This window comes from Rhineura floridana, chromosome 6, assembly GCF_030035675.1.
Source record: "Rhineura floridana isolate rRhiFlo1 chromosome 6, rRhiFlo1.hap2, whole genome shotgun sequence".
Classification (NCBI taxonomy): Eukaryota; Metazoa; Chordata; class Lepidosauria; order Squamata; family Rhineuridae; genus Rhineura; species Rhineura floridana.
Genome location: NC_084485.1, coordinates 92,237,768 through 92,261,594, shown reverse-complemented (window position 1 = coordinate 92,261,594; position 23,827 = coordinate 92,237,768). Strand labels below are relative to the sequence as shown.

Here is a 23,827-nt window from a genome sequence, read left to right as displayed (position 1 = left end):
CTGTCAAAGTTCTGATCTCAATCCCACTGAGAATCTGTGTCGCTCTTTGAAAATTGTGGTCAACAGGCAACGTCCAACCAACCTGAACGACCTGGAGCAAATCTGCCAAGAAGAATGGGCCAAAATCCCTCCAACACTGTGTACAAAACTGGTACATACCTACCCCAAAAGACTTAAAGCTGTTATTGCAGCAAAAGGTGGCTCTACCAAATATTAATGTGTGGGGGTTGAATACTTATGCAAGCAACACGTTTCTGTTTTTTTGTTTCTTACAAACATTTCCCAAATTAAAACCAATGTCACTTTATAATAATTGATTTTGAGTTTCAGTGTTTCAAAATAAAATATCATACAGAATGAAATTACAATGTAGCATTTGTAATTCAGTAATATGAGAGCATTGGTCAGAGGTCTGATTACTTTTGAAAAGCACTGTAATGTCATATGTATATATTTCATAATATACAACTGCTCAGAGTTACAAGAGTGTTCCAGGCAGCTCAACCATGTGGTGTATCAGAAAACAATGCAAGTTGCACAGAGCAGCATAAATTGTCTTGTGCCCAAGTTCAGAAATATGAAAGATTTAACAGAAAAGGAACAAATATACATCCATTTGGTCTACCACCAAAGACCAGAAATACTGTCAAACAGTAGTGCAGAAGTGATTGTGTTTTCAAAGATCTGTACATATACAGAGCATTCAAATAATCATGCTTTGGTCTTTTATAATTTTGGTCATGGTTGTGCTATGCAATCAAGGATGCTTTCTGATCCACAAAGGTAACGTATTAATAGCCTTTGAAAAACTTTGGATCATATGGGTGGAACATGGCTTTGGCCCAGACGCCTGAACGGGCTGTGGCAAGAGCTGTGCTAGTTGTGCAATAGGGCCAAAGCCTCGTTCCATCCATACGATACACAATTTTGTATGTATCTGTGCCTCTTACATATATGCATCTGCACCACCAGCTACAGGACGTATTACACATGGTATGCGAGTTGTGCATTTGTTATCTGCATGGTTTATTCTGAACAAAGGTGGGTTATGGCTTGTTGACACTGCTTAACTTATAAAAAGGCAGATCAACAGGATATATGGGGTGGTATTCAACTAACATATCCCATCCACGCAAGGATTTCCACTTCTGCAACAGGACTTCCCCTGCATGTGCCCCCCACCCTTTCCAAATCTGTTCCAGATGGTTGAGGAACCCCAAGAACAGATTTAGGTGGCATGTAGGGGGAAAGGTGGGGGAGAGTATTCCATTGCGCAAGCAGAAATCCTTGTACTGATAGAACATTGACAGAGCTCTGTTGGATACAATGCATAATCCGAACAGCCTACAGTACAGAGTGGCAAACACATGCCTAAGCTAGTTCTCCCCTCTTTATTCATGAGTGAAGGCCAAACTAGATGTTACGACAACACAACCCAGCTGTTACGGCACATGCTGTTCTAATTTTCTAGGAAATGGAAAGAGCACAATTTGAAAGCACATCAACGGATGCAGAGCCTTTTCTATCTACCCATGCTTTTCCATCTAAAACCACTTCCCTTCCCTATTTGTTTTTCTCAGTGTGGCTTGCTTATCTTCAAGCAGTTCAGTACCCTTCTCTCCTCCCCCAGGTTGTAACACATAACATCTCATTTCACCCTAACATCCCATCATTCCTTTGGAAACTCACCTACACTGCATGAAAATTGACAGCTACACTAAAGTAAGCTTGCTCTCCTAGCTACAATAGTGTCATAATAATCCTTGTGAACCCTCTATTTAATCTGTACTGCTAACCAATTTGATGAAGGTAAAAGCTTGCAGTCATCTCTATTTACTATCATTGGACATGCCTTTTATTTTAGATAAGAAAACCTAAAAAGCATCTTGAAAGATTTCCCCCCTCCTAGTATAAAAATAGTTTGCATATACTCTCCTAAATAATGCAGACATAGAGAGGGCTTTTATGTTGGGCTGTGGCAATGTATTGTACAAACCCAGAATCTCCCCTCTAGAATATGCACATAGCCCCCACTTAAAAAATGTGTATAAGCCCCTTATGAAAGCTTGTGGCTGGCTCAATGACCTATTGTTAGACGAATCCAACATTTTAGTTGGAACAAGCTAGTGTTCCTTTGCTCAGGATTTTCAAAACACCTCTGTGCCACCACTTAGGATTTTTTTAAAGAGTTTCTCCTTGAACCTCTACGGCTAAATCAATCCTATTTTCATCTCACCTATCACAAGCAATACTGAGTCTACTGTTGATAAGGCATGAATAACAATGGAACAGTTCCTGAACTGACAATATGAGAGATTAGTGGCAGGAGAACAAGTAGCTTGAAAGCATCCTTTTATAGTGTCCTTGACCACTGCTATATAAAATTGCTGGCTTGCAAGCATCAGACTCTGTTCAAGTCCTGTATGGTAAGCTACTAAGCAGTTTTCTCTAGGGATGGTGCCCCATTTCCTTGTCAGAAGGGAAGTTACAAATTAAAGCTACTTGTAGAAGACTTCCAGATTTGCATACCATACAAGTATCTTCAAATCTTACAGGAAGGGCCATCTTGATCAGAAACACCTGTGAAAGAATAAAAATCTCTAGCACAGCTTGTGAAAGTTACAAGATGGAAGATACAGCTGAGGCCTCAGTTATCCATTTGACTTGGTTTGTATCTCCTTTAGTTGTTTAGGCTTCCCGTAATATTTCATGTGAGTGTCCACATAAGTAAGTATCTCAGTTGTTAGATACTGGACATCTGGATCGCTCTCGTCATTTTCTTTAATATTATATAAATTCTGCAGCCCATTCTCTTCTATCAACATGGCACAGTACCTGGCAGCTGAGGAGAAACAAAATTCTATTTATTAAACGATCCAACATGAGTAGAACAAATGTTTAAATACTGGTGTTAGATTCAGTAGGGATTGGGTCTAAACCATCTTCACAAGTCTAGCTAGCTTATTTCTGCTCCCATTCACCCCTTACTTCATGGCATTGCTAAAAATACAAGTTTTTAGCAGCAGACACAGTGGTCAGTTATCATTTCTGGAGTGAAGAACTAAGTTTAAAAGGTGCAGCTTGTGGCAGAGAACTGACGGTTAAGAAGGTACTGGAAGGAATATTTAGTATACTTGCCTACCCCAACAATGGGTTGTCTAAACACTCAGCCTTCCTAACAGAAGAGCCATTATAGTATGGGACTAATGGGAGGTGGTTATGTACTGAAATTGGGTAAGAAGTAAGTAAAGCCAATGCGTGTAAGACAATCCAGGAAACCCAGGCAGCTATTCTATACCTCCAGGGCCAGGTAGACCTCACATATTTGCTGGGGGGGGGGAAGCAAAAGATACATTTGCACCTGCCATCAGGGACAGCAGCAACTTACTCCCACTGAGGTTCCACAACACTTCATCGCCATTTATTGTAGCAGAGATCAGGCTCTGTACTTGCAAACAACTACAGGGACTTAGCTGGGGTGTCTTAGCTGCTTCTGGAAGAAATATTTGCACTAGCTGTATGCCCTATGCAACATCTGCCTGACAACATTCTTTGCAGCTGCATGTCCCAGTTGCAAAACCTTATAGCTAAGACAGACAGCTGTGATGAACTGTGGTGTCTTCTTCCAGAATATGTGCTCATAAACACTCTGCTCCCCCTGGTCCTTAAAATCATTGTAGGAATATCTTTCAGCAACTTTACTCATTAGCTATAGTTTACTTCAGTGTGTGTTCATTTGTGCCTGATGATGCAAGCAGTTCCCAGATCAATTTTCAGAAAAAGAGCCAGAATCCAAAGAGCCAAGGAATTAGTTCCATTAGCTTATTTAAACTATTTTGAGGAATCATCCAAACAGATTCCAGGGTGGTGTACAATGGCATGAATAAAACTATTCATAACAAAATACAAAGGAAAACCCCTTCATAATTTTACAAAAATGAGAGGCAGCAATAAAATCTTTAGTCTGTGCTATAGTTTTAAGTTAACTATTTAAAACGCCTGGGCAAATAAATATTTTAACCTGGCGCTGAAAATGTATTCCAAAGCTTATGAGGGCTTTGTATATTTTCTTCTGTAAACAATACCCCTACCACCACTACAGACAGGGCCACATGACAAAATGAGCTTTGAAACTGGTACGGAGCTCAAATTGTTCAGAGAAGCAAAGTCACAAGTTCTACTGGGCAAGTGTAAGTTCAAAGTAGCTCTCCAGATTTTATAGTGAAGGCTTTCCCCCTCACCTCATAATTAGAAGCTTTTCTGAGTGTGGTATGTTTTAGATAGATTTTCTGCTTCAGTTTTTGCTAAAATATTTTACGTCTTTATATTTAACCCCATGGCTCAACTGAGACATTATGCTAAATCACAGTTCTCACAAATGGGAACATCCCTGCAGCCTCACTTATTCCTTACTCTCCTCTTGCATATGAAATCAGTCCCTTCTCTTCCTGGTTTTTGCTAATCATTGTTTGCCATGTCAACAAACTTGGGAAAAACTATGGTTAGCACTAACCTCCAAGCTATGGTTTTCAATCCCACTTCAAATTGCAGTTTCAAATATTGTGGTTAGGCAGCAAAGCATTAATCATAGTTTGTCAATTTGGACATCACAGCAAGCTACGATTAACAAAACTAGGAGTGGAGGAAGAAACCTGCATGCGACAGGGAGGAGAAGGTGCATGAGTCTGTAGAGGTGTTCATAATTGCCCAACCTTACAATCTGAATTGGTACTGCATCCATTTTATCTTCAGCCATGGGGCGGGGGGGGGGAGCTACACTGACATTCCCAATGGGCTTTAAAGGCTAAACTTAAACATCAAATGCCTATTACAATAAAACTATAAACACATACGGGTTTTGCAACAGATATGCAGGATAGCCCATGCTGCCCAGATCTGTACTCCAGGTAACACAAAGCAGTCAAGTAATGGGTAGAAAGGCCTGAGGGATCTATGGATTGAAGAAGAGTTACTATGTTTTTGTCAATCATTTCAGAGCAAGTATACTGTCATGCCACGTAAGTATAATATTTGCAAAACCATAGGTAGGATCTAATCCTAAAAAAGACAAGATGGTACTGTGGAACGTTCAGTTAAAACTTTCAAAGCCATCATACAAAACTGCTTTATAAGCATTAAGATGCCTTGGGAGTGTTAACAATAAATATTAAAAAAAAGCTTGCCTAGGGCCTATTATCTAAATGCTCTACACGTGAGCCCCTATAAAAACATTAAGTTTAACATGGAAACTTCTGGTGGAGACTGAGATTCCAGATCAGAGATACAATTCATCAAAAGGAAAACACTGGGGATCTTTTAACCGTGGTTCAAAAAAATAATGAGTGGGTCATGAGATCATATGCTCCCCTTCCCATACATTCCTCTTCTTTGGCACAATTCCTTTCCCAACCCACTTCCTTTACTGCACTACATCACTTCCAAATATTAGCAGCAGGTAATGCTAATCTGAGTCTTCTTGAGAGTTTGCTAGCCAGCTTCAAACCCTGGCTAACAGAGAATTCGGATTAGCATTAAGGATGGCGGAGCAACGACGGGAACAATTAGTGCTAAAGGCAAGGGTACATAGATTTATCCTTATGACTTGACAATAGATCCCCAAAATTATGCTTGCTCCTGCCCTTAAAGGCAGAACATCTTATTTATGTTGCTCTGATAAAAAAATAATAATTACAATTGTTCAGTAAAGGTATTGTGATATGATTTAATAAACAGAATATAATATAAGCTTATTAATAAGCATATATTAAGCTTATTAAACAAAAGCGTTGGTTTGGTGTAAGCTTGGCAGGTATATATCAACAATAGGGTTCAATGTGTGTTATTCTGCAGATTTGTGGCTATTCCCTTCTAAGCAATAATTTTCATAAGATCCCTGCCTGACACACAGATTACATTAGTACAGAATTATTGTCCAAAATATGTTTTGACAAAGGTTATACCTATATGCTGGCAGGGCTACCATCTTGCATTCTGGTGTTGGCCACTTCAAAAGAGTTGCATGCTGTAACAGACAGAACCAAGTGTCAACTTTTCAATAAATATTGAAAATACTCAAAGTTAACTATGGAATCTAAGTCCCCATACCAGTTTTTCAATAAGGGATCTTCTCTGTGCTTGACTCAATGCCCAAGATTGTTCACCTCTAGATAGCAAATTTGAAATAATCCCAGCTGAGAAGTAGCTGACTTCCATTTCAGTGCTGCTCAGCAATTCACTGACACGATCTAGGAAGTCCTTCTGCATTAACTTGGGTTGCAGCTCTCTCACTTCTGCTACATTATTCTGATAAGACAGGGAAAAATGCAACCATGAAAAAGACAAAATATCAAAGTGTGTAATAATTCATTGTACCTTATTATTAAAAGTGAATTATTAACCCAAAAGGAGGATGGGTCAACATCTCTTCATCTATTTTCTTGATAAATGCCATGCATTTCAAGTCAGTAAGGAATCAAAGGTACATATTTTCTTTGCTTTATCAACACTTACAACTGCAAGTCAATTTAAGGAAAATTTCTACTGAAGCAAAAGCACCTTCTTTGGGGTACTTTTACTTCAAATTGCTTCCTTACCTTTTCATAATGGGTGGAGAAGAGAAAGGCAAGGAGGATTTACCCTAACCATAAAGGATATATTTCACACTTTTCACACACATTAACTTAAAAAAAAATCTAGTATATTGCACTTGATTATAATCTTACCAGAAGGCCAAGAACTTTATGTTGTATGGAAGAATCAGATGAAAAAGTCTGTGAAGAGAAATAAACGTAAGCATGAAACCTACATACTCTTGTATTTGTCAACTGGTTAGAAAGATAGCTACCATATTTACCTCTAAAACTCTCATGAAAAGTTCCAACCCTTTGTTATCAATGAAGTGCCCACATGTAGTTGGAGCTTCATCTGTGAGATTCCAAAGTGCACTCAGTGTAAAATGGAAAGTTGTATCTAATTCATTCTGATTTATTTTCTGTTCAACTATTTCAAGAAGTTTCTATACAAGAAAGAGGATGACACCATTAATAACATAGTATAATTGTCCATGAAGGGCAAGTTTCAACATTATACTTTCCTCCCAAGCTCTCTTAACATGCTTACAATCATACTATACTGGAAGAGAGATATGGCTCACCCCAACAACTATGTAGAACTCGGCAGTAAGTTGTGCTGCTTGCTCATCTGAAAGCTGAAAAACAGACCACATATTAAAATCCATATGTGGAAGATCTTCTGAAAATAAACATGCACTGGATCAAAATGTAAAACCACACACCTTAAGTGCTAGGATAGAGATGATATTAACTGCAATTCTTTGTATATGCTGATTTTCCTGGTTACAAAGCCACTGGACAACAAATTTGGCAGCTGCAAACCTAAAATTTGAAAGCATTGTCAGAGTATAAATCTTGCAACGCTGAAGCAGCTCACAGGAAAGGAACAAGGTTAATAAAAGAGTTCTCCCCTTTCACCATCACCAGTTTTTAAGCAGATGTTAACTCCTGTCCTGAGGCAAATTGCAGATGACAGAGCAGGCTCTTGTTCACAACCAAAACCTAGATTTTTTGTATACAGAAATGCAAAAGGACCCCAAACTGATTCCTAGAAGCATTCAACAGTCAAAGCATTCCGAGATCAGAGCTATATACTGCCCATAAATAAGACGCTGCTGTCCACATGCTGTATAAACCTGGCAAGCTAGGGTTTCTTGACGTTTTCCACTTCACCTCAGCAGTGTGAATAGCAGCAGAAGCTTTACCCTTGGCTGCTCCTTATAAAGGATATGAGCCATTCACCCCAAAGCATAGGAAAATGCCTTATTGTAAATCAGATCGCTTATCCATCTGGCTCAGTATTGTCCAATCAGTTGGCAAGGCACCCCAAGACCTCAGGCTTTTCCATTCCTACTATGTGACATCTGTTCAACTAGAGACCTGTAAATGAACCTACCATATTCTGTATACAGAAACTGTACTGGAAACCATTTTAAATGCAAGGGTGGACAGGTGAACATTGCTTACCCAATTGTCATTCCACATAACCAATTTCAAGTTTAAACTAAGCCCCCATCACCAATATGCCAACCATCTGGGCCATGGATCCTTGGAATACCAATGCTGGATGCTCAGGTGAAGCAACCTAGTTTAAACAGGGTGACCTTGTCACATGGAATGACATTTAGGAAAGCAGCTTGAGTTTATCTGGCAACATATTTAAACTGGTCTTGCAGTGAGCATGAGGAAGAACTCTACTGAAGCCCGTTACTCCCCTCACTGGGGAGGAGGGGATGTTAAAAAGCTCTTTGCCCGTGCCTCAGTGAATGTGTACATTCATTAGGAGAAATCCTAGAGACTGGGTGGTGATGGCAGATAGTCTATATTGGGGGTTAAAAGAAAGAACTCTGTGGGCCAGATTGAGTCCTTGGGCCTCACTGCCTACCCCTACTGTGCGGTAATCAATTAAGAGCCACTTGCCTGTTAAATGGAACATCTTGTAGAATCCTGACGCTAGATAGCGAAAGAAGACAGTTCTTCTGGAGCTGTTTGGAGAAAGAAAGAGAAGACTCAGCGCCACAAGGTTCTGTAGTTGAAAGCTAGAATTTAATTATTCAGGTATTAACAGAACAGGTGATTCCCAAATGCATGTCTTTAATATTTGCATCTTAAGGGAAAGTGACTGGCTTAATAAGAAAGAGTAACAGTGTATATATCTGAACTTCAGCATGTCCCATGACTAATCAAACACATCCTTGAGTGAAATCTTTAAAAAGCAGACTAGGAAAAGCTACTAGAAAATACATGTTACTGTGCTTCGATTGCAGCAACTCAATTAGCTATGCACCCTTTTGCAGCTGTTTGCTTAGTCTGCTCTTCTTTTAAAGAAAAAACATAGACCTTGTTTATTTATTATTTTATTTATATCCCGCCCTTCCTCCCAGCAGGAGCCCAGGGCAGCAAACTGCAACTCTAAAAACACTTTAAAACATTATAAAAAGACCTTAAAATACATTAAAACAAAATGTTAAAAACATTTTTTTTAAGCCTTCAGCTTCATAAAACAAATTGTGCATTTCCTCAGTGTTTATTATCCCCAAGCACATGTCATCCTCCTGCAGAGATCCAAAATGGCAGTGAATCTAGATCTGTGGTAGGATGTGTTTTGTATGGAGAGGGGCCATGGCAATCCATGGCAGGACTGAAGAGGTACCAGGATAGGGAGAAGACCTTAGTCCAAGTCCTTAGAGAGCTATTGCCAGAGTAGGCAGTACTAAGTAAGACTGGAAATAGCTCCACAGTCACCTTATATCCTTAGATCAGTGTGCAGAAACAACTTAAATAGTTCATAGACAGGTATGAGTTACAAACATTATTTCATTTCAGCTAAATAAAGTTTAAGAAGTGAAATTGCTATCTCTAAATTTTTCATATCAGACCAGTTTTCCTCAAAAGTAGTTTCAATACTGTTTATATATTATTCCTAGTTTCTTTAATACCTGAGTACACACTAATCTACTGTGTGTAATAACAACTGAAATGGCTTGATTTTGTTTAGTATTTGACTCAAACTCTCCACATGAAACAACATTCTCAAGTCATCAACATATGCCGCCCTGGGCTCCTGCTGGGAGGAAGGGCAAGATATAAATCAAGTAACAAACAAACATATGGAACATATGTAAAGCATATTGTCTATGCCAAGGTCATATTATTCAGCATTAAGGAAAGAGAAATAAGACAATTTCTGAGTTATATTTCTAACAGAATCTTGACTTTTGTGAAGTTGGAGACTGGGCACTAAAAGGAAGAATTGGTATGTATTTTGAAGGGTGAACAGCTGCATGGAGCACAGGCCTTTTTTCGGTTTCTAACCTTAAACCCACACTGGGCTGTTTCATACAGTCACTGTGATCAGAACCCTTTAGGCAGTAAGCGTCCACACACACACACACACACACACACTTCCAACATGAAAGGGCAACAACTGTGTGAATTGGGCCAATGCTTTCTACCAATGTCGCATATTGCATCATATATGTACTGGAGAGTGTTATGTCTGCTGCACCACCATCTGCAAATACAAATCTATATGTTTGTAGAGCCAACATTCCTTACTACACAACTCAAACTGTGGCTAGTGATGGCATTAAAAAAAATGGCTAAAGTCAGAGAGGAGGGAAGAGAAATCCATATAAACTTTCTAAGTACTGTTTATTCTAATAGTCATGTGCCCAGATTTGCTCTTACTAAGCTTGTACTACTGGTAAAATAGATTTTATAAGATCTGCTCCCTCACTGGTGGTGTGGAATTGTAATCATGCGCCACTCCACATCTTTACCTGTTGTTGTTCAGGAAAGGTTTCCATGGCTTTGAGGAGCAGCTGGATGACACTGGAGAGCAGACGAACAGGCATGCCGGCTGCTAAGCCTTGCCTTGTTAAGTTAAGGGCACAGGCACTGGCAGTTAACTGTACTGCCAAGTCCAAAGGGTGATTCCTCATTCCAATAATCACAAGCTGCAATATGAAATGCAAAGACAATAAATTTAGCACAATACATAATGGAATAAAAAAATCAAATAAAAGTATGAATGGCCATTTGAGAATAAACCGTCTACCTCTTTTGGGGGTATAAATGGACTCAATTCAAGAAAAAATGTTTCAAAAATCCAAATAAGAAATATTTATCAAATTTGGCCACAATCCATCGTTTAGAGTTATTTAATTCAAGCTAAACTTGCTTACCTTTAGAATTTCAGGTTTTGTAATTCTCATAAAACATGTTTGAGTAAAAAGATGAAAAAAGGCTTCTTTCACAAAGCGTGGCCTTTCACTGTAGCGTTTTAAAGCTTCCAAAATCTGCATTTCATTTTCTCCTCCTGATACCTTTGAACATACAAAGAATTATTCTTTATATAAGTTATTCTGGGTCACTTTCTGTGAAAGAAGTGAACACAGTTATTACTACTACTGCTGCTAAATAATAATATTAATAATAATAATTTACATTAAGTTCAGAATTGTCATTTTCAGGTCTAATAAATTCAATAGCTAACATAGTCATGCACTAACATTGCCGAGAAGCTGAGTGATCAACCAGGTATGAACATCCAAACTTAACCAATATTTGTGTGTTACAAAAACCACCCCCAAAATGAGGTTGCAGGTCTGGAATACATCCATCCCTTCTGATACACTAGGATGATCTAAAAGGACTACTATACTGGATAAGCCAAAGGGTGGTTGTCATACTATCACCCCTCAAACTTGGGGAGGTGGGGATGGGTGGGTCCTGAAAAAGTCTGAAAATGTTTGAGTGACAGTGTTATAAGTGAATATGCCTGAAGATTAGTCTGGATCTACCAGAGGCCCTAAGAAAAACTGAGCTGAACATTTTCAATGTGTGCTGTTTCTTTCCAGACCTTTCCCATTCATTTTATTTCACTAACTGAAGTACTCCATCCTGAGCACTGCACAATTTGCTGAGCACACAGACAGGAAACTCCATTCTCCCTTTCAACTGCCTTTTCTGCCAATCAGTCTTTCACAGCAATATGAAAGGGAAATTATATGTCGCTCAAAGCATTGGCTTTACAATGGAGTGAACCAGGCTCAACTTGTTCCCGCTATGTAGTAAACTGAGAGGTTGTGCAACCACACAGCTGTAAGAAGAAACCTTGAGATTTTGTTACTTTGAAAATGCATCCATTTTCAGTAGTAGTAGGAAGACAGTAAGAGTTTTCTGCCCAGCAAGAGTAGGCTTAACTGGCTCCATGGTGGCTTGGGGTCAATGGGTTAAAGCCATATACGGAAACCTCAAATTAGTTCTTGCTTTTAAAATTCATTACTTTATTTAAACTCATGCTTTAATATCATGCCCATTTTTCCAAATGAAAGTAAAAGAACTGGAAATGTTAACATTGTTGGTTCAAGGCTACAAGCAAGTTAGAATTAGAATTGCACTTTCAAACCATGTAGTTTGCTGATGATCAACTGTGTTGGTTGTAGAATATTTAAGGAGTTCAAACCTTCAAGGTTCCTTCTCCTGAAAGGAACTCTGTATATCCAGCTTCAGTCCCGAGCAAACCCACAAACCGCATTGTTGGCCGCTGTCTGACAAATGCTTCGACAGCTTCATCAGTAATGTATTTGCTTCCAGAAATGTCCAGAGACACAAGATTGGGCAGAAGGTCTTTCTGCCCTAGCAAGCGAAAGGCAATATCCGATGTAGAATGCTGCTCATCTGAGATGTCAAGATGAATCAGATATTTTAGTCCTCTTATGACGTCTAAGAACTTTGATGTAGGCATTTTCAAACATTTCAAACTATGCATAGTTAGAGACTTAAGTCGATTCTTGCAGGCCAGGAGTGCAGTTATGTTTGTGACAGAAGTATTGGAAATATCCAAGCTTTCTAATCTTGGCAGGGTTGCAACCTCTGCTAAATCTTCATCACGAAAGAGCACATTGGTAATGCTCAAAGAGCGAAGACCAGACAGCTGACTAAAGCACCGTTCATAGGGATTTGTAGGGGAAAGAGTTAACGAGTCCAAGACAAGGCACTGAAGATTGTTCTGGATCCATGCACTGCTACCCAGACCACTCACAACGTCTGCAACCGTAACAGTATCATTCATTCCTGCAGCATCAAGTTCTACCAGTTTATGATGGCAGAAGGCTTTCTGGAAGGACTGAGCTGAGATTTTTGCTTTGCGGATACAAGCTTGCTTCAAACGCATTTGGTTGCCTCGGAAAATGCCCACTGTGCCATCATTCAACAGTTCTATAATGAAAGGAAAGCAAGCCTGTGTCAGAGCAAATAAACTACTGAAATCTGGTCAACTGTTACCATTTATATAGTAGGTGGTGTTAATACATAGTAGGTACACATTTGGATAAATAATTTGAGGTGTGTATAATCTGCCAAAAAAGACGATACCTGCTACATTCATATGATAGGCAAGTTAAACATATTTACATGTTTGCATAGATTATTCCACTTCTGCTTCTCACAGCAAGGGGTAAATTGCTAAAACGCATGTTTAAGACCACTACTACACCACTGGAAATAAGCAAATTTTGATCTAAACATAGTGGTGCAGCTAACATGATGCTTACATTTTCATAGCTAGGGCATATTTTTAATTTTTATGATCATCCAGTTCCTTGCTCCTATAAGGATTTTATTACACTTTTAGCCTAACACTGTATAGATATGCATCAGATAGGAAGGGAAACACAGCACAGAAGTGTAAACTAGACAGAACAAGCTATTCTTGGTTGTGAATGACCCCACATTCAGAACACTTGTGCCAGCAACACAATAATAACTCTTACCTCGATATGCCATCGTTTGCAGCAATCGATCAGCCACTTCTTGAGGAAGCCTTTCAGATTCTTTCAAGCACAATGACCCATCTGGTCTTTCTATACAAAATTTTTCTAAATCAACAACCAAGGCATTCAAGCAGATGTCAACTAGGGAATACGGAGATGCTTCTGCCTATCACCCATAAAAATAACAGTATATCAGTAAAAAAATAAAATCGCAGTCTCCCAAGACAGTACTTAGGATTGCAGAGTGGCTAAATTCTTGATTTCATTTAGTACCCATAATCATCTTGTATATCTACAGTTAACATCCATCACTAAGTGAAACATACAATACTTTTAAAAAAGGCAGGTACAAAATATTATTATGGATATTCTTAACAGATCATTTCTCAGGAATATTAAATGATTGTCTTCAAACTGATTACACTCGCATATCACGCTGTCATTAGGCTGTAGCTCCCAAAACAGGCATGGTACAAAAATCGTCTCTAGCCACACCACTGCAGCAAGACTATTCCCATTACTTACACAGGATACACTGGGGGGGAAGATCTGGGTTAAATCTTGCCAGCATTAAGAATAACATCAAGTCTCTTTACACATACCCCTCCCCTTAATGCGGAAAAGGTTTTATAACATAGCAGAATTCTGTGGATGATCAAAAGTCCCTTTCATTTCCATCTTCCAGGAAAAAGTATTGGCACCAGCCACAGATGTCAGGGCTGAGACCCTAGTACCATTCAATACCTTCCCATCCAAAAAGCATCAGCCCATTTACATTGCGAAAAGGCAAATTCCCACAGATTCTCCTCTCACCTCCATACCAGTCTCCTGCATATAAGAGCAGCCCTGCTGGATCAGTCCAACAGTCTCTCGAGTAAAGCATTCTGTTTCTCAGACTGGCCAACCACATACCTCTTGGGAAGCCCAAAAACAAGACACGAAGGCAATGCCCCTCCCCTCTCATTGCTCCCCAACAAGCTGGTCCCACTGAATTTAAGACGGTAGCAGCAGCAGCAACACCACAGAATAACAAAGATGGGCAAGCGTAACTCTGCTTTCTCCTTCCCACACACTAAAAGAACTCTTTCCCAAACAACTCAGCCTTATGGTATCTTAAAAGATCAACAAGTTTATTACAGCATAGGTGTTTGTGGACTACCTTCACCTCCTAAAATCCATCTGAGATGGACAACGCTCCACAAGAACTTATGCCATAAGAAAATGTGTTAGTCTCTAAGGTGCCACAAGTTTGAGCGTTCCCTTTGTTGCAACAGATTTAACAGGGTTACCCCTCTGGAAATCCGAACTCAGGCATGCGAGACAAGTTTATGGGGCCCTGAGACCCTTGTTAAGCCCTACCATCACCCCAACAACCTTTTCCAGGCAACGTCTTGCATCCAAAGGTCCTGACCCAATGCTGCCCTCAGATTCCTCCCCTTCAAAATCCCAGCACTTCCCTCGCTCTTCTAATTCCCATCCCATTGTTTCCGCCACCATGTCGCACTCTCCCCCACCGTTTCTAAGGTCCCAGCCCACCCCTAGGAGCCGCCCCTCTTCCCATTCACCTGCACGGCAGGACAATCCCCGCAAATAGTTAGCGGGGCTCGTTGCCGGTTCTGGATATGTAAGAACCGCACCATTGCGAGGAACAGCCAGGATTCACTCCGCCAAAGGGGCGGAACAGCCGGCAGCAGGCTACTAACCGGAAGTAGCGGAGCACGGACGGAAAAAAAGGGAGGGCTTTTTCGTAGAGTACGTAAGTAGAGCGCATGCGCGCTTCGGTAGGGTTTAGCCGATCGTTGAGCTACGGATGTTCAGTGCCGTCTAAGCAAGAAGGAGAAAGCGATCGTTCTTCACCTTCCTTGAATCACTTTTTGTAAATACAGTTGTTTGCTTGCTTAGCTCTTTTATTGATAACCCGAGGTGGAGTGAAACAAGGACAATAGCAGAAATGCCATGTACAAGATTCACATCGATGCAGGTTTTTTTTGTTGTACAGCCTCTGCGCGTGAGGTAAATTTATATACAGAAACATGTATACTGCCATTAATGATACAAACTATTTTGCCATAGATTACTGGGATCAGACACCCTGTACTTACAACAAATAAAAATACTCCCTCCAAACTCTGCAAATGAGAAGGATTGCTACTTAGCTGGAATAGTCTAAATGTAATGAGAACTGTATTCTCTGGGCCAGAATTGAAGGCTGTTTTTGTTTATTTAAACTGACGAGTGTAATCTTATTCATGTTTACTCAGAAGTAAATCTTATTGTGTTCACTGGGGCATATACCCTGGAGTGTTTAGACCTGCAACTTAAGACACAGATGTGATGGTTGTGTTTATAAAGGATCCACATACAAGCTGTAAATGTCGATACTTAAAAGCTGTGCTGCTATAAATATTTGCCCCTAATCAAAAAGTGTGTGGGGAGAATAATATGCCACTATGCAGGGTGTGTTCAGTACATGCGTTAGCTGCTTGGTACGTACAAGTTTGGAGTCTGATCATATGCATAGTTGCTTGGAAGTTTACTTTCAATAGTGTCGCTTCAAAATAAGCACACATGATACACAGTACTACAATCTTCCTCCCAAAAAACCTGCTTCTTAGAGCAAATGGAGGGCAGTTAACTCTAAAGGGTTTTTCCAAACCAGCAGTTGACATCGGTAGACTTAGCGTTTAGATCAAGCTCAGTGTAGGGAGTCAACGGTGTGCTGGAGGAAGATAAGGAGAATGCTGAATGTATTCTTTTGCATCTGTCTTCACAGTGGAAGATGCAGGGCAGATATCTGTGCCTGAACAAACTTTTACAGGTAGCGAGTCTGAGGAACTGATGCCAAGTGGTGACAAGAGACAAAGTTCTATACCTTATTGGCAAATTAAGAACTGAGACACCACCAGATCGAGATGGCATCAGGAGTTCTTAAAGAACTTAAATGTGGCATTGCTGATCTTTTAACAAAAATAGGTAATTTGTCCCTATGATCAGCCTCCTTACTCAGCAGCTGGAAAGTGGCTAATGTAATACTTAACTTTTAAAAAGGACTCTAGAAGGGATCCTGGAAATTACAGGCCAGTTAGTATAATCCTGTTCTGGGCAAACTGATGGAAAGCATTGTTAAAAACAGAATTACCAAGCACATAAAAGATCAAGTCTATCTAAAGCAGAACCAGCACAGCTTCTGCAAAAATAAATCCTGTATCACTAACCTTTTAGAGTTCCTTGAGAGTGTCAGTGAGCATATAGTTAGAGAATGCCCGGTCAGCATTGTGTACTTATGACTTCCAAAAAGCTTTTGATAAAGTACCTCACCAAAGACTCCTGAGTAAGTTTAGCAGTCACGGAATAAGAGGAGAGGTCCTCTTATGGATCTGCAACTGGTTAAGGCACAGAAAACAGAGACTAGGCATAAATGGACACTTCTTCCAATAGAGGGTTATAGACAATGGAGTCCCCCAAGCATCAGAATTGAGACCTGTGCTTTTTAACTTGTTCATGAATAATCTAGTATTGGGGATGATCAGTGAGTTAGCCAAATTTTGTAATGATACTAAATTATTCATGGTGGCTAAAATAAAAAGAAAGAAAAATATCTCCAAACTGGGTAAATGGGCAGTAGAATGACAAATGCAGCTCAAGTAAGCAAGTGTAAAGTAGTCACATTTGGAAAAATGTGTACAGATGTGGTCACCACACCTCAGAAAGGGTATCATAAAGCTGGAAAAGTTCAGAAGAAAACAGCCAACAATTACTCCTGTGTAGTTTTAGATGGATAAGGAAACATGAAGGTGAATTCTTTGTGTTGAGAGCTGGAGAGGTAGAAGACCTATCTCAGTTCTTATTCTCTCTATGTATACAGAAATAATTGACTCTGATCTGGTACAGAAATTCTCACTAGCCTATTAAACATAGGCTTCTAGGCATGAGGTAAGGCTCTAACAATTACACTTGATGTTGCTTGGGTTCTTTGAAATGTGGCTGCTAAAATCAGATACATTTGTATTAATAAAACTGTACTAAGACAGATTTGCAAAGCAAACTTGTTTCTGTTAGCGTGTTACTGGTGGCAATAGTTATTTGTATTTATTATTATGGCTGGAATAACTAACATTCATTGCTTCTGTTTCCCATGACATCTATCACAATACTAGAGAGTTCACTCAAGTAACAAAACAAAACAAAGCTATCCTTTCCTATATGCCACAGCTCGCTATTTTAGAAACCTTTAACTTTCTTGATTAATGTACACTCTACTACTGTGGAAAGCCAATAAAAGAACTGTTAACCAGTCTTGCTTACATACACATATGCTGCATACAACCAAACAGTTACTCCTTCGACCCCATAACAAGGCTATCCTTCCATTAAATGATGCCATGCTATAGAACTAGCAATGTTAAACCAGAGCTTGCATGAGTAGGGAAGATTGTGGGGGTGTTTCTCCCTCATTTGTGAAGCAAGTTGTAAAGCAACATATTAGAAAGAGGCAGCTTAACTCATGGCATAGTTTGCTTTCCACCAGCTGCACTTTATATCACATTTCTGTATACTGTTACAATTTCCATTTTGTCCCATAAAACATTCACAGACTACACACATCAGAGTAAATTTTTAACCATGGGAAGTTTTATGTAAAACATGAATACTCCACACAACAATGTAATTTACACCAGACTTTACATAGGCTGTTGGATGAAATTTTGTACGGTGGTGCCTTGCACATACAGTCCACTGCACAAATACTGACAAAAAGTATTTACGAGAAAGAGCAAAGCAAGTAATAGTCTGTCATAAATAAGGTGATCAGATATTCTTGGTCTCATACAATCTCATAAGCCGAGGAAGTTCTTTTCACCGTAGCAATCCTTCTGATGGAGAGCTCCAGTTTTCCTATTCTTTTGTTAGACATGTTTTAGCAAGTGTAGTAGCATTGTTTGTTCTTTGTTTTTTTAATTTATAAAACTGCAATTCATTCCTTTCCCTCCTATGCCTTTGGATCCCCTGGAATAGAATATATGTTTCTTCCTATAAGCAGATTCGCACTGCAGTATATCAGAGAAGATAAACTGTCAATTCAAAACTCAAGCACCCCTGATATATGTATGAAACATGAGACGAATCTGAAGGCTCCATACGAGTTCAAAAATGTCTATGGAGGAACAAAACATCCCTAGTCACCTTACTCATAACTGGTTGTGTTTTAATGTGTGAATACATGACATTGTTTTGAGCTCGATAGTGCTGACATTACAAGCACAAACAGTTCTATTCAAATACTGAGCTGGTGAAGAGTTCTATTTAAACACAATTATTCTGAAGGGATGAAGCAAGCAGAAACAAATTTTCTGTACTTGAAGTTGCAAACTCCTAGAAGTTTTGTAAGTCCCTTTGAATGGTACAATCTCCACTTTTCCACACCAGAAGTGATCCAATAGACATTACCAGTTTAGGAATTAATCCTAGATCCTCATGAAAACCCTTAACTTCAGAGACCATTAAAGACAACATTTGCCAGCCATGCATTATACCTGTTTGCACAACAGCTGGCAAAAAAAGCTTTAATGGTGATCAGTGTAACACAAGTTATTCCAACTAGAGACACTTCATAAGGGATTATTAGAGGACAATGTACACACCTATTCCTTGTTATATTTTTTTTTCAATTTGGCTTAGCTTCTGTCTGTTTTTTTAACACGGAGGTGGCCGCCCATGCCGCAAAATATGTTTTTCTAAACTATCTAAGATAGAGATAGCAATTCGCTGAACATCTGGATCAGTCTGGCTGTTTTCCTTGATGTTAAACAAGTGATGCAATCCACCTTCTTCAATCAACATACTGCAGTACCTGGCAGCTGAAACACAAGAGTGAGACAGACAGATTCAGTGAGGTCAAGTCTCTTGAATTTAGGTACCTACTTCCAATCACTTTTCATATAACTCTTACCATTTAAAACTGATTACAAGTCAAAAGGATTTAGCAAAATTATTTTGCAAACTATAGTAATAGTAAGTGGTTTCCAGCCCTCCTCCATCTTATTTTTATTGAAGAGATGCAGTTGCAAAGTCACCATTAAGCTTGTTCTCACTTGGCATCTGCAGACACTAAATATATACTTCAGGAATGCAAGTTGTCTCTTCCACACTCTCAGATTCAGGAGTGTTGTGAAGAAGAGACAGAGGAAGGACTAAGCATCCAATCTAGAAGTGGTTGAGTTATAGCTTGTTTAATTCTGACTACACCTCCCTCATGCTGTTATCTCCTAGGACTGAAAGAAGGAGGTGATGAACAAGCGTCACTCTGCATTCTAACTTGATTTAGCACCTTGTTTTTCCATCCCATCTTTTTACAACACAGAACCCTCCCATTTCACCCAGCCTAGGTCTCCCACTCTGTACAGAGATTGCACCACACCACTGCTGGACCCATAGTGGCCTCTATGCTGCTTCTACAACCCAAGGGATAGCTTTCTATTGTTCTTATACTTCTATTGTATTGATCTCTGTCATATGTCTCTAGAGAGACAAGTTTGAATATTTTTTACTTTCTGCCCTTGGGGTAACCAAGTAAGCAAACATTTAGTGCTAGCTCTGCTTTTGTTTCCGAACAAGTGCTTACTTCCAAGTGGTCTTATTTATCACATGTGTATTCTGCCTTTCTTCCAGTGAGCACAAAGCAGCAGCACACATGCTATTCTTTCATTTGATACAACAATTCTGTGAGATAAATATATGAGAGAGAGAGAGAGGGAGAGATTTGCCAGCATACTCCATAGCCAAGGAGGAATTTCAGCCTTGGTCTCTTGATTAAAGTCCAAGACTCCATCTACTGCATCATATTGACACCTAGAAGCCTAAATATTTAGACCACCTCCAAAAAAACACTACTTTGCGTTTTACCTGTGGTAAAGACCATAAGAGCTTATTCTTGTGAAATCTTCTATAACATATATACAGTTTTAGCAAGATTGATTAAAATTGCTTTCTCGAAAGAAAACGAAGAGTTAAAACAGTTATGGCTAAAGATCACAACAATTCTCAAGAGTCTGGTAATCACTCTATTTATAGGTTGAAAGAGGTGCTTAAAATGTGGGGTTCTGTCTCAATACATACGGTTTTTGCTGCAAACATGCTGCATGGCCCACACTGCCCATAGCTGCACCCCAGGAGTCATGAAGCAGCCAAGCAAGGGGAAAAAAGGGTTGAAAGACCTATTCATGAGAATAAAAAGCAGAGTCCCAATCACTTTGATACTTTTGCACCATGACTACAACATAAGTCTATTTTGTACGTTTAGCCAAAAAGGTCTACATAGCTTGTGAAAAAGAGGATAATCATAAAGAGATCTCAGCTGTTTCCATTTTCTACTGACATACAATTCTTTATTCCAAGCTGGAGGAGACAACATCTCAACCTATGGTTTTAAAAAAGCATTATATTCTATTACAAAAGATGATGCATTGCTATTGGCTTTTCCAGACAGCCAGGCAAAGTATGCTCCATAGTATATTTTATCATTTGAACAAGACTCCTGCAGCTCCACCAGCATTTTATCCCATCTACACCTAATGTTTGGAAGGGGGGGGGAGAAGAGGAGAAAGACGCTTTTTTGTTGCAGAAGGAACAGCTGTGCTGCTGTTTGTCTTACTCAGTAAGATATACGTATTCCCAACAAAAGGAGGGAGAAAAAACTAAACTGCAAATCTAACAAGTTGAAATCTTCAGACACAAACCAGATGAGACATGTGGTTGTGCCTCCCCCCCCTCCTTTTTTCTTTAACCAAAAGCAGACTGCAGAGGCTGCAACCTTGAGCAGAGGAATGGTGCAAGGAAGGGGATGCCTGCCTCTTTTTATTGGTGTAAGGAAATCAGCTGAGGAACGGCGATTCTGAACAGAAAAACTATCTGAAGAAAAGGCTTACCCAGCCCTTTTCACACCCCCTCCGTGTCATTACTCTGCTAAAATTCACAGCCTCCTGAGACAGCTTTTGGTTATAAAGAAACAAGAAGAAAAAGAACACCTTTACCCAAAACTGTGTGGTAGTTTCTCAGTTAATGCTTTGTCAGTTTTGCTTTTGCACACAGGCAGAATTATTACAACAGCACTAACTAAACATTAACCAAATGGTTCTTCATGTCTCAGAGTTCAGGACAAGTTGCTAATGTAGTTTTAACTAACCTGTTGGCTCCTGGTAAAGTATCGCTGGGGAGATGTAAGAACTGTTGCTACTCTCAGTTTCATTTTTAAAAAACGCTTCGAGAAACAACTGCACGTTTACTGATTTTTTTTTTTTTACAATTGGTCATTTAAAAGCCCCAGTCTATACTATCACCAAAAATGTCAACTTATTTGTTGTTCTTATACCCTTCCCTCCCTCCTCTTCCTGTGGCTAGCAACAATCTGAAAACACAATACAAATAGCATAAAACATTAAATTATTAACAGAACAATAACAATCTTTAAAACACATAGCAGCAGACAAATTTTTTGATAAAATGAGACGATAACTACCAAAAGCCTGACAAAGTAAATATGTTTTAAGTTTCCACCTAAACACTGCCAAGGTGGGGGACAACCAAATATCTGTTGGAAGGTAGTTCCATAGCTGAAAAGCCACCAACAAGAAGGTCCTATGCTGTGCCACTACCCCATTGGCTTTACTCACCAACAGCACCACAAGCAGGGCCTCCCTTGCATATCTTAAAGCATGGGTTGAAAAGTATTGGGGAGGCACTTTTTCAAGCACTTGGGTCATATAGGACCTTGCACACCAGTACCAATACCTTGAATTGAGCCCAGTGGCAAACAGGCAGCACAATCAGTGCAGAATTTTACAGATTGGTGTAACATGATATTTTCACGCACCCCATGTAACAACCTGGCAGTGACATACCACACTAACTGCAGCCTCTGGACCATCTTCAAGAGCAGCCCCATTTAGAGCACATTTCAGCAGTCCAGCTGAGAGGTTATTACAGCAAGGATCACTGACACTATGTTGTCCTGGCCCAGGAACAACCACAGCTGGTCAACCACCCATAGCTGAGCATAAGTACTCCTTGCCACTGAAGCCATCTGAGCTGTTAGCAACAGCTTACAACAGAGGAGTGCTCCCAAGCTCTGCAACACCAACTTCAGGGGAGTGCTACCTCCTACAGAAAACACGCTATCTTCCTCATTCTAAGACCCAGGAGCCACCTATCCAAGGATCTCTGACTTATCAGGATTCAGTATCAGTTTGTTGGCCCTCATTTAGCCCACCACTGCCTCTATATACCAGCCCAGCACTTGCACAGCCTCTGCAGATGGAATGGATAGAATTGGCTGCCATCTATATATTCAAGACACCATACTCCAAATCCCCAGTCGGCATCTCCCCGCAATTTCATGTAAATATTGCACAGGAGACAAGAAGGACAAGCACCACGACGCTGAGCAGAAGGCTCCCAATGCCACTCTCTGGCAGTGGTCTGTAGATAGGAACAGAACCGCTGTAACACAGTGCCCCAATCCCCATCCCACACAACCACTCCCAGAGGATACCATGATAATTGGTATCAAACACTATTGAGAAGTCGAGTAGAATCAACAGGGTAGCACTCCCCTCTCTCTCCTGATAAAGGTAATTCAACAAGTGTAATCAAAGCTGTTTGAGTGCCATACCCAGATCTGGAGCCAGACTGAAGTGGCTCCAGATAATCTACTTCATCCAGACATGTCTACAACTGGCCAGTCATTACACTCTCAATCACCTTGCCCAAGCAAGATATATTTGTGACTGGGCAGCAGTTACCCAAACCTCAAGACTCCAAGAGTCTGCAGGAGGGCACACACCACCACTTCCTTCAGTGCAGTGGGCATTACTCCCTGTCTAGCTGAGCCCTTCACCACTACTTGGATCCACCTCATCAATCCCTCCCTGCTAGATCTTAAAAGCGATGGTGGACTTACACCTAGACCCATATGAAAGAAATCAGTGCAAGTTTACATGCCAGTTCAATCATTAGAATGTAAGGCAATTATACTAAGTAGTACTTAATTCTTTAGGTCTTTAATATTTTACATATCGGAGAGTAGCCTCCAATGCACACAGTGGGAGTTACTTCCAAGTAAGCATACACAGGATTGTACTGCAGAAGTATAATCCTATATGTGTCTATTCAGAAATAAATCCTTCTGAGTTCAATGGGACTTATTGCCAGGTAAATGTGTACAGGACTGTAGCCTAAATGGTTCACTAGACCTTTAAATCAACGGACATGACCTTGTCATAAGCCAGAACTTTTGAACTGATAGCCTGTTAACACTGAGGCAGAAACAGTATCATTTGTAGAAAATTAACCAGAAGTTAATATTTTCTCAAGCTTTATGTCAAGGCTGTAGTTACCTGTAAGCCACCATTTCACATTCTGGTGTAGGCCAATTCAAAATGGCAGAATGCTGTAAGACATGGGAGGAAGTCTCATTACTGT

At 39.9% G+C, this 23,827-nt stretch overlaps 2 protein-coding genes across 4 annotated transcripts in view; both read right to left on the bottom strand.

Moving 5' to 3' along the window:
* Positions 1-1,961: 1,961 nt before the first annotated feature.
* Positions 1,962-15,087, bottom strand: LOC133387703 (protein zyg-11 homolog B-like). Its single transcript, XM_061633004.1, has 14 exons — positions 14,917-15,087; positions 13,352-13,517; positions 12,043-12,797; positions 10,760-10,900; positions 10,355-10,531; positions 8,493-8,557; positions 7,295-7,394; positions 7,154-7,207; positions 6,854-7,015; positions 6,723-6,770; positions 6,106-6,303; positions 5,961-6,022; positions 4,854-4,951; positions 1,962-2,842 (listed from the first exon to the last, which is right to left on the bottom strand). The coding sequence occupies exons 1-14, from the start codon at positions 14,989-14,991 to the stop codon at positions 2,652-2,654; spliced, it is 2,292 nt and encodes a 763-aa protein (XP_061488988.1). The 5' UTR covers positions 14,992-15,087; the 3' UTR covers positions 1,962-2,651.
* Positions 15,088-17,961: 2,874 nt separating this feature from the next.
* The window catches only part of ZYG11B (zyg-11 family member B, cell cycle regulator), a 43,019-nt gene continuing 37,153 nt past the window's right edge, over positions 17,962-23,827 (bottom strand). For all 3 annotated transcript variants that reach the window (XM_061633002.1, XM_061633000.1, XM_061633001.1), the window contains 3 exons: positions 23,743-23,795; positions 20,468-20,565; positions 17,962-19,209 (listed from right to left, as the gene is read on the bottom strand). In XM_061633002.1, the coding sequence (XP_061488986.1) occupies positions 19,046-19,209; positions 20,468-20,565; positions 23,743-23,795 (315 nt within the window). In that variant the 3' untranslated portion in view covers positions 17,962-19,045. The remainder of the gene's footprint in view (positions 19,210-20,467; positions 20,566-23,742; positions 23,796-23,827) is intronic.